Below are 16,974 nucleotides of genomic sequence, written 5' to 3' on the forward strand. Positions count from 1 at the left end.
GAAAGACAGTGTGCAGAACACAGATTCTTCTTACTTCCAGATGATTTAATAATTAGGCTGCACATTCCAAGATGCTAGGAGACCTAAAAAGAAGAGGAAAAGAAGACAGAGAAGCCTAGCTGCTTCCATTATGGCTGTTAATACCAGAAGAGAGAAACATCAAGAAAGGACACTGATGCTGCCAGAATGATGGGATTCAGCCATGTGGCCACAGGCACCAAAAGAAGCCAAGGTCCAGACAGGGCAAGGACTACAGGGAGGAGTGTCAAAAAGTCAGATAGATTGGCTGTAGAAACACAGGCAGTAGAAGAGGACTGAACAGAGTGAGAGAAGACAGTTACTGCTTAACTTTTCGGCAAGCTCCTGAAACCACACCGAATACCACCTACCAAAGTTGAAATCACTACTGCATTGCAATTATTACACTCTTATATCCTTTACACCTTAGTCCCTTCTTGCTTTTAGCAATTGCTCTACCAATTTGAATTTAAAAATAAAAGATAACACCATTAAAAAAAGAAAAGTAAAAGGTGAACCTCATCATCTACCTGATAGCAAGTAATAGGCAAGGACTCACCATGAAACAAGAAGAAAGGTGTCAGTTAAGATACAGCTCTGGGAATAGTTAGTAAGTGACACGCTTTAATCAAATCTGTATCTCCCTTCACTGTAGCGTACAAAGAGCTAACAACAGGTGAGCCAAGAGACACAGCTGCTTTCCCAGGCTTCTTGCAGTAAGCAACATAAAGAGGATAAAGAAGAAAATACACATTAGAGAATCTGTCTTCTATTTTCCAACACAGTGTTTCATGGTATCTTACACACTAAAGTGGCAATACAAAGAAACGTGAAAGAGGAAGATTTGAATTTTACCCAGGAGGTGAACGTTACCACCCACTGCTGAAAACCATGACCTATTTCAGATTTCTTTTTGTGGCAGGAGACAAAGACTTCTAGACTTCTAGATGGAAGAATGAGGATTCACTAGAAGGTGAAAGGAAAGACAAAGTGACAACTTCTATTAGAACCCAGCTGAGAGCAGGCTTTGCCTCACACCTCATCAGCACAGTAAGCAATTCTTCCACCTCCTTTCCAAAAATACTATAAATTGAAGAACTTCACTGGAGAAAACCAAGAGATATATTTCATTAACTCTGACAACAACATAAGAGCACCTGAGAAGCTGCCATTACTCTTCCCTAGCATGGTTTCAGCCTGTTACTTTCCCTCTACAACAGGTTTTTGGGCAGTGAGCCACCACATCTCAGAGACTTGAAGTCTTCAAGTAGTTATAGGAAAAATATATTTTACTGATACAAATCTTGTAACACACTGCCCAGGGAACCTAACATTACCATTTTGGGGGCCTGATCTCTCCTAGGACAAGTAATTACACTTCAAACACAAAATGCTTCTATGAGAGGGAATACAGAAGGCAATCCAGTTCTGGAGTACATCCTGGCCAAAACAGTAGAAGAGTCTGTTCTACTGTGCTAACTACGAACATCATCTTACATTTATTTTAAGGGCATCTAGGAGCTTCTGCATATGATTATTTTTAACTAGTACTGTGGCTTTTAACTAGTACTGTGGCATCAGAAAACGTGATACTATTAATCACAGAACTTTTTCATCACAGGATCTCTCCTGGATAATGCAAAGTAACTTGCTGCATTATAAGTCAACTCCACGTATCATTTTTATTGCACAGAAGGTATTACAAAACCAATTTCATTTCAGTTTACCTGGCAAGCCTGCTTGTCTATGTTCTACACAGAAAACCCAGTAAAATGCAGACCCTTTCTCCAAACTCCTTTTCAGATGCTCTCTTTCAAACCAAGATAAATTCACTATCTTAAGTCATCTGCTCAAGTGACAAACATTCCAAGCTACTCCAACACCTTCCTCCTTCCCATCCCCCAATCTGTTTTAGCAAAACCAGCATAATTTTGTGTCCTACTTACTAGCTAGTGCTGATGGCCACAAAAGATTTCTGCAAATTACAGAGAACTGTGATAGTTTAAGGGGACATATGAGTGCATTAAATCCTGCAGTATTTCACATGGAATAGGGACAATTTTACCTGAAAGATGAAATAAGTTTGAAATAAAAAGGCCAGCTCCCTGAATTAAAAAAATCCCTCTAACTGCTTTGAAGCAAAGAGACCAATGCCTTTACCTGATTAGAATTGACAGAGATTGAATCTTTCAGGGGATTAATGCGTTTGTCTTTCAAATCCCAAGACCCAGATTCTAATTAGATCACAAATAAAGTGTCTGCTGTGATGGCACAGCCTGTAGTACTGCTGTTTTGGTAAGGAGGGAAAAGTTTTAGAACAAGCACTTAGGGTTGCACTTTACAGCAAAAATGAATCCAGCCTAGACTAAGGCATCTGCTAACATGTTCCTGACAGAAAACTATTGTTATGTAAGGAAACAGTAGGAAATATGTATATACACAAGACTTTCCTGTCATTTTGTGTATATATGTTCTAAAGTTTCACCTTGCAAAGACAAGAAACAGAAGAACTTACATATCTATATGTGTATATACATATTATATGTAAGTATATATATTATTATTCATATATATATAAAAATAATTGAAATTGCCCTGAGGTACCTACCTTTGCAGGATGTAATTCTTTCTGTGGGGAAATAAACAAGAAATACACACATAAATCCCTTTGATTTCTTCCTTCAAAGCAAGAAAAAGAGTAGGACCAATGAAAAGGACTGAATATCCTGCCTGGCAATGTCCAAAGAGGATGTAATTAACCTATATGGAAATATGGATGGCAAGTGAAGATGAATTTCAGTAAGTAAGGTTGAAGTGATGGTGTTCTAGCATTAAAAATCCCAAGAAACTTTTGAGAAACATACTGTAATTGTTTTAATATGCAAGCATTTCTGTTAAACATGGTTTAGCACTTCCTTTCCAATAGAGAAGATTTTAGATGGTTCAATTTCCTGCATATTACTTAGCCTATGATCTTTTTCTTTTCTTTCCCCAAGAAATACAAACTTTAAAAATAAGCAAGCAAATGCATAGCACAGTCACTTTGACATTCACCTAGAGAAATCCTGAAACAGTACAATGACGACTATCTCTGCTTTTAAAATTAGTTTTAGAGAAAGTATTACATTACTAAAATACATGATTTTTGCAATTCCCTGTGTTCATGTTAGGTTCAAAGTAAATACTTAGAAAATCTTTATTTCTAGTTTAACAACATATGTATTCCTTAGCTATAAGGTCGCTACTCACTAATTTACCTGGAGAGACTTTCAAAGTTATTAATAGCTATGGATACTATTCTCAGCGCAAAGACACTTACAGTGCCAATCCAGCACATCCATCTGTCCGATTACATTTCTAAAGACATTGCAGAAGTGATGGCGACTTTTAAAAGTGGTTCTGTGAGAGCTCTCTGCAGATCACGTTCATTTTAACAAAAGTACTCTCAAAGCCAACCTCAAGTTTAAGAAAGATTTCCTTAAACAAGTCAAATTTTAACTCCACAATATAAGGAAGGCAAACCAGTGTTACCTAATGGGAGTACTGTTCCATGAACCACATAGTTTTAATTATCTAAGAATTTCCCACATCTTGCTAGTTCTACTACAATGGAAATCATTACAAAATGAAAACACATATAAAAAAACAGGTGAGAAACGTAACTTCACACACCTTTGCTTTTTTTGAATGAATAATCAATATCTGCTTTGATATTGATTATTAATTGAACAAATTGCACTCTAATCCTCAGTTCATGAAATTACAGAATCACTAAAGTTGGAAAAGACCTTCAAGATCATCAAGTCCATCCTATAACTGAACACTACCATGTCAATTAAACCATAGCACTAAGTGCCATGTCCAGTCATTTCTTTAATACGTCCAGGCACGGTGACTCCACCACTTCCTGGGGCAGCCCATTCCAATGTCTAACCACTCTTTCAGTGAAGAAATTTTGCCTGATGTCCAACCTGAACCTCCCCTGGCATAGCTCGAGGCCATTTCCTCTTGTCCTGTTGCTAATAATCTCAGTTTATAAAGGTTTTTAATGAGAAATCCTATAATAGTAGATTTAAGCTACTGCATGAACTCAAATGATATCCCTATAGCTTCATCCAGATTTCAGGTAAAAGAAAAGTCCATGTGCTCTTAGGAGGGACTGTGCAGACAGATTGCTGCAGCAAAGCAAAAGGATTGGGACAAAAGGAATGGTCAGTTTATGCTTCTTTCTTATCTATCATACTTGGTAATGTCTGCAGTCTTCTGGCACTATGGGTATTTCTAAGGAGTCTGACAAGGTCAAAGATACCTGTACCTAACTCAGAAAGAATCTCGTATCACCTACAAAGCAAAGGCCATGAAGCTTCCATTAACACATGTATAAGCTAAGGGATCTTTCTTAGAAGAATTTCCTATTTTAGTACAGGGCAGAGAGCCCAGTAGAATATATAGCACCTTGCTATAAAATGTTAACTAGACCCACTGCATAAAGTTGCTCTCTACATCCGAAGAAATTAGGATTAAACTTTAAATAGTTCATTATCATTTTCTTTGCTAGATCCATCATTTAAATTTTTTTCCTTTCTCATTTGGGTAGTTTTGAACAGTTATCAGGTCACTCACTAGCTGCCATTTTTTCTCTTTTTGAAAATTTTCTTTAAAGGAACACTTAATCTCACTCACCTGATGGAATATTTTCCAATCATAGAATCATCTTCATGGCTCATCTCTGGATACTCTACAAACCTTTAAATCAGCCTTGCACTGGCTTCTCAGGAAACAGTCAAGCCCCTGCTGCTTTATCTCACAAAAAATTCTGTATTATCATAATACCACAGCATCAGTGGTGGTTATGACTGGCAAGAAAACAAAGATGTGAGTATCAGAGAATCACAGAATGGCTTGGGTTGGAAGGGACCTTACAGATCATCTCGTTCCAACCACCACTGTGGGCAGGGACACCTCCCAGAGATTGCTCAGAGCCCCATCCAACCTGGCCTTGACCACTTCCAGGGATGGGGCATCCACAGCTTCTCTGGGCAGCCTGTTCCAGTGCCTCACCACCCTCACAGTAAAGAATTTATTCCCATGTATGTTAGTGGTAAAGCTAAGGATGCTACGCACAGGATGCTATATGGACAAAGGTTCCCAAAACTCGGCATATAAAAGCATTAACAGCTGGCCTGGTTTAAGTAATTTTTTTTCCTTTTTTATTAATTAATAGAACAGTAGAGAGAAAGCAAGTTTATTTTGATCTTTGATAACAGACCTAAACCTCTGAGTTAAGCATTTTGTCTATCCTCAAGCTTTAACCAGTCGAGAACAAACTAATTCGTTTGGGTCAAGAACAAGAGACATCAAAATTTTATGGCAAAGCACTTTCATTTTAACAAGCCATAAAACATGAAACTAAGGTGCAAGAATAAAAGTATTCAGCCTCAAGCACGATGAATAATGAGAGCACATACTCTGAAAATCAAAACAATGAAACCCACATACTCTTAAGTTTGCAGACAAAGCTGTACAAAATCCTGTTCCGGTCAGAAATGAGAGATGCCTGCCCCAAAACCAAAAGGACTACAAGGCAAGACAAACAGATACAACCCATAACCAGTTGTGGCTTTATTTTGAATTTCAAGGCTTTGTAATTGACTGCTTAGTCTTCTTTAAAGCTGTATACAGCAAAATAAAATCAAAATGCCACATAGCCAAGAGCAACATCTCCTGCAGCTAATGAACACCTATGTAATATGCATGTGTTTCATAAACTCCCATTAAAGTAACAGGAAGACCTAATCCCAGTTTGCTGTTAAAAGGCCAGATGCATTTTAACTAGCCTTCCCTTTATTCTGACTAGCATTCTAGTCTTCTCAGGACTCCTATCACTCAGTCATTAATACCATATTGTCTTTGTGCCTGTACATAGCAATTACATGATACACGTGTTTCAAGACAAGGATAATAATGGAATTACTATGAAGTTCAGGAGACATGACAATTTACCATCAAGTCTCAGGATTTTCAAGTCCAAAGACATTACCTTGCTCAAATTATATTTGATTTATCTCCTCCATTTGTTATGATTACTTGTGGGGACAGTACAAATGCTCTGCTTCAAGGAATAATAAAAATATAATCCTCAGTGAAGCTTACACAAGATTTGCAAGATACAAGCCCTCGAGGCATGAAGCATTCTTCTGTTTGCCAAATCTTCTTTTCCAAATATCACAAATGCTAGATGCATTCCCAGTGCAGTGATACCTGCATGGCTTTTCTTAAATATTGTATGTTATGGAGTAAACAGTTGAAAGCAAACAAAACCCCCAACCCTATCACACAATGTAATTTTATAAACTAGTTGCAGACTTTACGATCCAGTCTATGTCTCTGTATTTCTAAAGCAATAAAAGTACTGCACAAAACACACTTCACAAAGCTTTCCTTCTACTGAAACTTTTATTCAAACTTTTGTGGGTTTTGCCGAAAACTATTTCTCAGCGCTCAGACTAGACATGTCCTTACTTCACACAAAAGCATTGGGGTTTGGCACTATGAAAATAGTTGTAGGGGTATCAGTAAGCAGTAATGCAAACACAGGATTTATGCACATCCAATGCTGCAATAACGGATTAGTCTATTGGCCCACCCAGAGTTTTATAATGCTGAAGGGGATGATCATAGAGTATGATGATCTTCTCCACAGACAGACATTGTTACTGGATTCCCCAGTTTAAATGTAAATTCCTTGAAAAATGTGAAAGATTATTAACATCAGTTCAATAATAACTCTGCAAGGTCTTATCCACTGTAGAGACAAGTGTTACATACTCAGCATATGTGGCACAGTAAATTCAGCACTGATACAAGTCCTGCTACTGCTAGCATACTGGAAGGATAGTGATGCTTAACTACATAGCAAATGTAAACAACTTACATGGCTGCTCTTGTAACACAGTAATTTGGGGTTGCAGATGAGCATTTGGAGACTTTTAAATGCAGTGCTTGAGCATGTATGAAAACCAGCAATGGCAAGTGAAATCTACCTAAGAAAAATACCAGAAAGCTACTGGAGAAAATTTGCAAGAAACTGCACAGAAAGCTCTCTGACAAACTACCTGTTTTTCCTGTTTGCATTACCACAAGGATGCTTCTCATCAGTTTGGTTTTACAGAAGGATGAATGAGATGAGAATTTTGTTTTGATAAAATCTACAAAAGGAGTTATTGAAATGCATTAGCTCTTCAAAGTTCAGAGGCAGAAGTAAATTTACAGTTGTGAGATACATTAGGTCTTCTGTTAGCTTAACACAAATATATCAGTCAAAGCCTCCAAGGAAAAACAAAACTCTAAAACATTTAGAACTTAATTCCTCAACATCCCTTTAACATCAGCAAAAATGACAAATCAGGGGTGAGGAACCAAACACCAAAAAAAAAGGACTAATTTTGAAATGCTGATTTTCAAAATATGAACTGAATGACAAAATGTTCTTAACCCAAAAATGACAAAAAGAACGATCAGTGTCTGAATCTTTCATTCATTAAGTACACAGTAGCAAAATTATCAGTTTGGAAGCTACATATTGTCCATGTCCAAATGACTGCTACAACTAAGTGTTTTCACTTCTACAGTTGTGTTACCTTCCACAGTAAGGTGAGGCCCTCAAGCTTCTCTAATGGTTCCTGCAATTAAGTTTCTCTCTCTTGGAAAAAACTCATGGATCACTGAAATGTAGATTGGACAGAGTAGGAAAAACCCTGACCTAAATATCAAAGCATTTTGGGGTATTCTGTATGTGAGTATTTCTATTGGGCACATCTGTTCCTGGTAAACCACTAAATATTAAACAGGAACTGCAGAAAATATGATTATGAAGTCTCCTATTTAAAGCCCAGCTAGTCAATTTAACTACTAGCTACTTTCTTTTTTTTTTCTTTACGTCATCTCAAACCATTTAAAAACAAGGTGTTGCAGTGATGTTCTAGGAACAGAAGGACATAAAATCATGTCAGAGAGATTTACCGGCTCAACAGAAAAAGTGAAAGACACGGGTTATAAATTCCCTTCTTCCAGCAATATTCTAGGAACATTTAGTAAGCAGTAAAATAATCTTTCTTATTGGTCATAACTGGGAGAAGGAATCAAGGAGGTAATACCTATAAGCAGATAAAAAAAGACAGTAGAAGAACACCATAGTCAAGCATGTAAACTAAGTGTAACATATGCGAGAGCTGGAAGAAGACATTTTTTAGATATAGCAGAAAGAGATAAGAGAAATAGGAAAATATGATGGAAACAAACCAAGCAGTCAAGAGTTCATGATTATGATGAAACAGAGAATGAAACTAGGGATGTGGTGGTTTGACCCTGACTGGAGACCAGGTATCCACCAAAGCTGTTCTATCACTCCCCTCTCAGCTGGACAAGGGCGAGAAAATAGAAGAAAAGGCTCATGAGTTAAGGACAGGTAGAGGCCACAAACCGATTACTGTTATGGACAAAGCAGGTGTGACTTGGGGTAATTACTTGAATTTATTACCAATTAAAATCTGAATTGTATAATAAAGTAGAACAACCCTTAAAAGCCCCTTTCTCCCAAACCCTCCCTCCTTTTCAGGCTTAACTTCACTCCTGATTCTCTACGTTTTCCCTGCCAGTGGCAATGGGAGACAGGGAATAGGGATTACAGTCAATTTTATCACATGTTGTTTCTGATGCTGCTTCTTCCTTAGGAGAAGGAGTCTTTCCCCTGCTCCAGCGTGGGGTTGCTCCCACAGGTGACATGAACTCCATGAACTTCTCCAGCCTGAGTCCTTCCCACAGGACTTCCCACAGACTGCAGTTCTTCACAAACTGATCCAGTGTGGGATCCTTCCTGCCAGGAGCCTGCTCCAGCACAGGCTTCCCACAGGCATCCACCTGCTCTGGTGTGAGGCTCCTCCAGGGTCTGCAGATGGATCTCTGCTGCCCTATGGACCTCCACAGGCATCAGGGGCACAGCTGTGTCACCATGGTCTTTCCCATGGGCTGCAGGGGAATCTCTCTCCAGTGCCTGGAGCACCTCCTCACCTTCCTTCACTGACCTCCACGTCTGCAGAGTCGTTTGTCTCACATATTCTCACTCCTCTCTTCTCTGGCTGCAATTACTTCTGTGCCATTTTTTTTCCCCTCTTCTTAAATATATAATTGTAAAATCATAGAATAGCCTAGGTTGGAAGGGACATTAAAGATCATCCACTTCAAACAACTCTGTCATGAACAAGGATGCCTTCCACCAGAGAGGGTTGCTCAGAGCCCCATCCAACCTGGCTTTAAACATTCCCAAGGATAGGGCATCCACAGCTCCTCTGGGCAACCTGTTCCAGCACCCCATCATCCTCAGAGTAAAGAATTTTTTCCTAACGTCTAATCTAAACCTCCTCTCTTTCAGTTGAAACCATTCCCCCCTATCCTCTCACTACATGCCCTTGTAAAAAGTTTCTTTTCATTTTTCTTGTAGGCTCCTTTCAGATGCTGGAAGGACACAGTTAGGTCACCCCAAAGTCTTCTCTTTTCCAGGCCAAAGAATCCCAATTCTCCTAGCCTTTCCTCACAGGAGAGGTACTCCGTCCCTCTAAACAACTTGGTGGCCCTCCTCTAGATTTGCTCCAACATGTCAATGTCCTTTCTGTGCTGGGGACCCCAGGGGTGGAAGCTGTACTAAAGGTGGCATCTCACAAGAGTGGAGTAGAGGGACAGGCTCACCTACCTCAATCTGCTGGCCATGCTGCTTTTGATGGTGTGATTGTTGTCACTGAGATTTTACTACTATCACTGACTGGCTCAGCCTTGGCAAGAAATGGGCCCATCTTGGGATGGCCTGGCATTGGCTCTGTTGGACATGGGGGTTCTTCTAGAATAGCCCCCCTAGTACCAAAACCTTGCCATGCAAACACAATATAAGGGAAGAATCCCGTGGTACAAGCAGGCACAATGTCAAAGAGAGAGAGAACACTCCAGGGCAGGAGTTAAGGATCAAACCACTGAAATTATTCAAGTACCTAAAGAAAAAAGTTGAGTTGCAGGCACATGAGCAAAACAAATCCAAGAACAATCAATGCCCTCAGGCGTGTCACTATCTTGCATCAAATGCAAGCCAGACTGAGATAGCTTATTCTCCCTCACCTTCCATGAGAGAAAGGTAACCTAGCTCATGCTTATCTTGAGATCCAAGCACACACAAAGGGCATTAATACAAACCATGTCGCACTTTATTCATCTCTAGGCTACTTACTGCTTTGCCTGCAAGTTAGGTGAAGTACTCAAAACCCCAACAGGGCTAACACCTAAGTATTGCCAAGCCTGAATTTCAGAGCTGCCTTCATTTACATCCTTAAAATTCCACAAGACTTTGAAGCTCATACACTCAGAAGCACTTGAGTTTGACAACACTGAGCATAGTTGTACCCACTTGTCACCACACAAGATCCAGTAACTGCATTCACATCTACAACCTCCTAAATGAGGTGTCAGTCAGACAGTCCCACTCAAAGAGTTCTTTATGGAGTGCAGGGGTAGCTCCAACTTGGGTTCCAAATACAGCTTGAGGAAGTGAAGCCCTGTCGTGTATTTACTACTCAGAGAAGTCCTACATTATGGATCAGATCTGTCCGTAAAATCACACTGTCACAACCTCTGTGCCCTGAGTGACTCCACTCAGATCAACACTCTTTAAAAGCCAAAGCTGTCATTCGGCCAATTCTGTTTAGATAAATGAACTCTTACTTAGCTCCAGTTTTTCAGGCCATTCAGGCATTTATTCAACCCCATGTGCCTTACCTCAAGAAACTCTTTGGTACACACAACAGCCTCTTCTCCTCCCTTAGTCTTGCATCCTAGCAAATTCTTCCTCTCAAAGTCCTCTCCGTATCTGTTTGGAGCCTTTTCATTCATTCACCTTTTATCTAAGCGCTCTCCTAATCCATCCGAATCAAGTAACTCCAAAAACCTGTCTGGACTGGCAGAGGAAGAAGTGGAGTCTTACCTCACCCACTGCTCATGATTCCTGATGTACAAGGCCTTAAAAGGAACTACATCCTATGTTCCCTAACCTTCCTCTACTAACTGTCCTCAAGCAGCCTTTGACCCTCTTCCCTGGTTGCACCGGACAGCATAGCACAGCTGCCTTGGATACAACCTCTTCTGCTCTTCTGGCATCTACAGCCACAGCCCTACTGCACGCCTCTTCACCCCGAGCACAGCATAAATGCAGGGTGAGGTTACAAACATTTCTAGTCAAGGTACTCCAACAAGAGACAACTACCTACGAACAAGAGTTCGGCCACTATGCTCGATCAATCTACGTAACCAGTGGAGTCTCCAGGATGGCTGCATCTGCTTCATGCCAAGGATTTTTCAACTACTCAAGAATTCTTCACCTCTGGCTGCAGTATGTGGCTCCAGGACCACATACTGATTTATACCTCATGATGCCTCAGCTGAGAAACATAATTTGCTGAGAGCTCCACAACAGCAATTTACCATGTGCCAAATTTTAAACATCTAGTCATTTGGCCTTCTGCAGTAGGTACTAAGGTCATGCAATCAGCGTGGTTAAATTCTGTATACAGCCGTTTCCTGATCTTTTCCTATGGGTTCTCCTTTAAGAGTATTCATAACACCTTATTTCCTTCAAAATTTAAAGACATGCTATCTACACAGCTTTGGAATGAATTTTCAAACATTCAGTTATGTTCTTGTAATTTTGTCTACACATTTCCTTTTCCTTCTGAAATATGGTGATGAGTGTTCAAACAGAAGTTCGTATTACATTCTTGCTGGTGCTCTTTGCCCTTTTTTTCTGTTTCATTTCTTTGCTGGAGCTGAGATTTGCAGATCATCCCTACAACTTCTCCTTCATTTTAGGAAAGAGAAGTCTTCCACTCATAACTCAGCTCCTCATCCACAGAGTTCATTTTGCTTGGTGCTATTCCCTCATGATCAAGGTCTTGAAGCTTGGTGACCCAAGATCTCTAACCCTAACACTTCACTAATGTACTTTTCTGAATGATGTTTCCATTTAAAAAAATGCTTGGTATCTGTTTTGTTCTGATTATGTCTTTTGAGTTCTACAATCTGATAAAATCTCCTGATGATGAAATGGGGGTAGAATTTCCCTCAAACACCCAGCGAATTGCCTTCAATACCAATCATTATTTTTTTTCTTCACTAATAAAGTCCCTCCCTCCACTAACTGGCAATTAAATGTTAAATGAATCCAGTAAACTGGGATGCTCCTATTGCTCAGTTTGGTTGACAGCAGACTCATATGATCTAGGCTTTAACATTCTTTACTTCCGTAATCAATTTCTTCAAGTGATGCTTCTGCCAAAGGTTTTTTCTTTGTGTTTCTGCCTCAAGACAGCCAACCCAGTTACACAGCTTTTCCGTTTCTGGTGTGTTTCTACCTGTCTAATCCTTGTGTTTTATCTAGTCATGACCACAGACTGAAAAAACTGTTCCCTTGAGAAGAAAATTGTATCTGCAAGACAAGTATTGTGCCAAATCACCAAATCTGACGCTCAGCCAGACATCTGAAAGTTTAGGAACACATTCTGCTTTGTTTCTGTGAAACAGATTTCATGAGCCTTAATCTCACCCTTTGTTCTCTTTCCCCATCATCACCCTCTGAAGAACTTTCACTGGGATTCTACCTGCCACCAGCTTTGGCACAAATCCTCAGCTACAAAGGACTCACTGCACTCAGAGTGTTCTGCTAAGCACCCCAGTGAACTTCTCTCAAGCATAAACACTCAGCATAAACATTTGGTCATACTTGGGTTCTCCATGGGGGAAAGAACAAGGGAAGAAGAAACATGTTTTGTTCCAGTTCTGTTCCCTGTACTGAAAAAGAAAATGAACCTGAACTTCCTGGGCAATTTTAAATTAGTCCCAAGATCTCCTGGCAAAAGCATTTATGGCAATCGATGTTCTCAAGGAAGCTGCTCCACTGGTTCACGTTTTTAGGCAAGCAGCTGTAAGTTTCCCATCTTCTCCATCCTCACTGCCTTACACATCTGACCCAACTGATAAAAGCTACAATTGATGTTGCTCCCGAACAAGATGCTATGTAGAACACTACCCTACCACTAAAGTGAAAGTTTGCATCTCTCTCCTTTCCTACTGATGGAAAAAGTCTGTAATCTTATTAACTGCAACAGCTGTAAATAGTTGCTGGTCCAAAGCAGCCCCACATGGCCTGGGATGGCCCTGCCTCCTTTAAACTCTTGAGCTCCAAGATCAATCATTCTCACCCAAAGTCAGTAAATCCTTCCGTTTTTTAGCCCAGTACAATCAAATTAACTAGCTCCTCTAAACAAATCTTTTTGTACAGTGTTTCACAAATCTTTTCAAGCCACAGTCTCCTACTCCCCTTCTCCAACTGACAATGGTCTCTTCACCCACATTTTGAGATTTCCACACTCTTCTTTCCTGGATTATGTCCTGAGTTATTCATCTTAATAGTTCCCCTGGACTCAGACTGGAACCTCCCTTTAAGTCACTTGCTCAGTCATCTAATCATACCCTTAATCCTTCCTGGCAAATCTAACCCCAACCAGCTACTTGAGCTGAGAGAAAGAAGGAAGCCCTGCCCTAGCAATTACATGGAACTGGTCCCATGCCCTTACAGAAATAAGGGCATGGAATTCCTAGATCATATTTCCTGATAGTAACTGTTCCTCCGACCACCTTTTATTTTTTTTCACTTGATGAGCACTAAGAATGTGGTTTTGACTTTTCTATCTCTTCCTGAAGTTTATGGCTTCCTAACTTATGTCCTTTAGCCTTCTAGGTGAATATATGGTTGCAGTGGATTTTGGGCTTTCATGAAAGGAGTCTGAAAAGTAGTCAAGGGAGGAGAGAGAAAAAAAGGAGTTTTTCAACAAATGAACAAGCAAAAGCATTAAGCTAATGCTGAAAATGTATTTGATAACACGTATGGGGAAAAAGTCACAGAAGACTGCTATTATTCCCAAATGCAAGTCTTAGAAAACCAAAACCACAAACAAACCAGCTTTACACAGCACGCTTAATGCTAAAAGAAATTGTAACATCAAAAAATCCATTTAGGCTCATTAAATACTTGGTCTTTTGGGGGTTTTTTTTGGTCTCAGAAAAGGTCAGTTGCTTTTTAAATAGCACAACGCAGAGAAGGAAAATGATCAAATCTTTAATGTGCAAAAATAACGCAGCACAAGACTCAGTGGGATGTTGTGGCACAGTTCTACACAAGTCTCATCACAGGAGTCCAAGGCAGCAGGAGAAAACACACACAGGCAGAAACTGCTGAATACAGAGAACAGGGCTAAAGACACACAGGTGTTCAATAAAAAATGGAAGTGGGAACTGGAGAGAATAAGTGTAGGAGTAGTAGTGGGAATAAAATTTCTTCACATTTTGTTGTGTAATTTTGCTGTGTAGTAGTGTTTCAGTATGATTTATTGTGTAATGCTATTGCATAGCATCATTTGTTGAGCAACTTTGCTGCGTGGTATAGTTTTTTATTTAATGATATTGAACATTAGGCAATGGTCTTGCATGCCATAATTTGTGTTTTCTGTTGAGCAACATCATTGTCATAGCTCTTAACACAAAAGTGAATTGCATGAATCCATAACAGCGCTGAATTCATGATTTTAACATACCATAGAATGATTTAGGTTGGAAGGGACCTTAAAGATCATCTAGCTCAAATCACCCTGCCATGGGCAGAGACACATTCCACTAGAATTTCAGAGCCCCCTCCAACCTGGCCTTGAACAATTCCAGGGATGGGGTATCCACAAGTTCTCTGAGCAACCTGTTCCTGTGCCTCATCACATTTGCAGTAGAGAATTTTTTCCCAGTATCGAATCTAAACCTACTCTCTTTCAGTCTGAAGCCATTACCTTGTCCTATCACTATATGCCCTTTTAGAAGGTCCCTCTCCCAGTCTCGTCTCACACCCCCTTTAGGTACTGGAAGGATGCTGTACGTTCACTCAGAGATGGCAAATGGAGACAATTACTTTTGTCTGAACAAAGAAACATGCAGAAAAGCAGCAAACTGAGCAGGTATTTTTGCAGAATTTAGGGCATTAAAAAATTATCTCACTAAACAGCCATACAGCATTGCCTCATGAATAACACTTTCTTATCCAGAGCTACCTTGTAACTATAATGTGAGATATTACATATTTCACCTATCCCTACCTGACTGTAAAAACCACAGGAGAACCCTGTTTCACACACTACTAGATATAAATAAGAACTGTAATGTGTTTTTCATGTCACTTAGGCTCTACCCAAAACTAGCCTTGCAGGGACCTGCTGTAATCCAGCATCTGAACAAGAAACTCTCCACAAAATAGGACTGATTACTTCCTTACAATGGAATCCTGCTTTAACAGCAAGATTGCTGAAATTAAAGCAAAAATTAAAAATTTTCCATTAATAAGTCAGTAAGACTTACACATATTTTATGTGTATTATGGGCAATTTATGGGCAATAACAACGTCATCCTACTACTGCTTAACATTCTCCAAAGAAACAGAAGGAAAAAAGTTTGCTCTATGTGTAGTATCACTGTCAGTTACTTATTGTTACATTGTTTACATTTACTTGCTTTTTTTTCTTCCTTTTTTCCCCCGCTCTGACCATTTTTGCTTACAATAGACATGGTCATTTGATAGACTTAAATAACTTGTTTGAAGTTCAGGAAACATATCAGAACTTGAAGTATTTTTTTCAAAGAAATCAAGTAATCTAATAGGTTATCAACTTTGTACCCACATCTATTTTTATATCCATCTGAAAATGCTATTGATTGACTAGAATTGCATCTCTTTTATGCATTACCTGGCAGTCTATGAACAATTGTATGTTGCAAGAGTCAGAGAAAGACAGCAAACACTGGTAGATTACAATGCAGTGCTGCTGCAAGCATTTTTATTTGCTCTCATATTCTGGCAGTTTTTAAAAGCAGAAGAGAAAAAGATGCACGCAGGCTCAAATTTTAAAATATTGCAAAACACAGAAGTTAAAGGAAGGCAAATTGTGAAAAAAAGTGAGCTCCTTCCATCTATAACATAAGATTAATTTATTATCTGACAGATGGCAGAAGGGAGGGGGGCGGAAAAGCAAAGACTGCTGATGCAGTGAGCTTCCCGTCTGCAATGAAGGCCCCACATTCCCACTTATCACACTGCCACGAAATACATCCACAGTTGCATGCACTCCAGTTTTGCTCTATATGTTTCAAAAGAGCTAAATCTTATCGTTGTGTGAACAACGAAAAAAAGAAGAAAACATCCAGAGGAGCAAATGATCCTTCTGTCAGCTGCCCGTGGCTACTCACAATAGCAAGCAACTGTAAAAGCTGCGACTCCTTTCATTTGACACACGAGACGGAGCCATTCACGCTGACCAATAACACTTCCAGAGCTACCGGTCGCTGCAGCAAGATACCACCTCATTTGCTGTCCCAGCACTGAAAGCTGCTTTTCCACATTTCTCCATATTCCAAGACATTTACTCTTCCTTCAGCATCTGCCACATTGCAGTCGTGGGGTGCCAACACAGGAGTGGAGCATATTGAAAACGGAAAACAGCAGAACTGACCCAAACACATTTAATATAAAATGAAAAGCTGCTGCATTAGCGGTAACAACCATCGGCTCATTTCGTTTGCTGAACTCCGCGCGATGCCGACGCGGGGCTCCCCCCTGCCGCAGAAGCCAGAGGCCGCCCGAGCTCCGGCACGGCTTACCGGAGGGCCCCGCTTACCTCCGACATCAGATTCCCGTATGACCACCCCAAGGCACGCCGCGGCGGCAGAGAACCGGAGGAAACACGGCCCTGGGAAGCGGATTTCGCTACGTCCACCCGCGGGCGCACAGGGGACGCGCTCACCTTGCCGCGGATCGGTGCCCCCGCCAC

At 40.2% G+C, this 16,974-nt stretch overlaps 1 protein-coding gene across 3 annotated transcripts in view; it reads right to left on the reverse strand.

Moving 5' to 3' along the window:
- The window catches only part of ELOVL4 (ELOVL fatty acid elongase 4), a 38,250-nt gene that overhangs the window by 19,439 nt on the left and 1,837 nt on the right, over positions 1 to 16,974 (reverse strand). The window contains exon 1 of one of the 3 annotated variants that reach the window (XM_017742843.1): positions 16,394 to 16,526. The exons of 1 other annotated variant lie outside the window; for it this stretch is intronic. In XM_017742843.1, coding sequence (XP_017598332.1) covers positions 16,394 to 16,511 — 118 coding nt within the window. In that variant the 5' untranslated portion in view covers positions 16,512 to 16,526. Of the gene's footprint in view, positions 1 to 2,626; positions 2,694 to 16,393; positions 16,527 to 16,974 lie in introns of those variants that run through there. One more of the 3 variants, XM_017742844.1, reaches the window with a different exon arrangement.

The sequence above is a fragment of the Corvus brachyrhynchos genome, unplaced genomic scaffold, assembly GCF_000691975.1.
Source record: "Corvus brachyrhynchos isolate BGI_N302 unplaced genomic scaffold, ASM69197v1 scaffold87, whole genome shotgun sequence".
NCBI lineage: Eukaryota > Metazoa > Chordata > Aves > Passeriformes > Corvidae > Corvus > Corvus brachyrhynchos.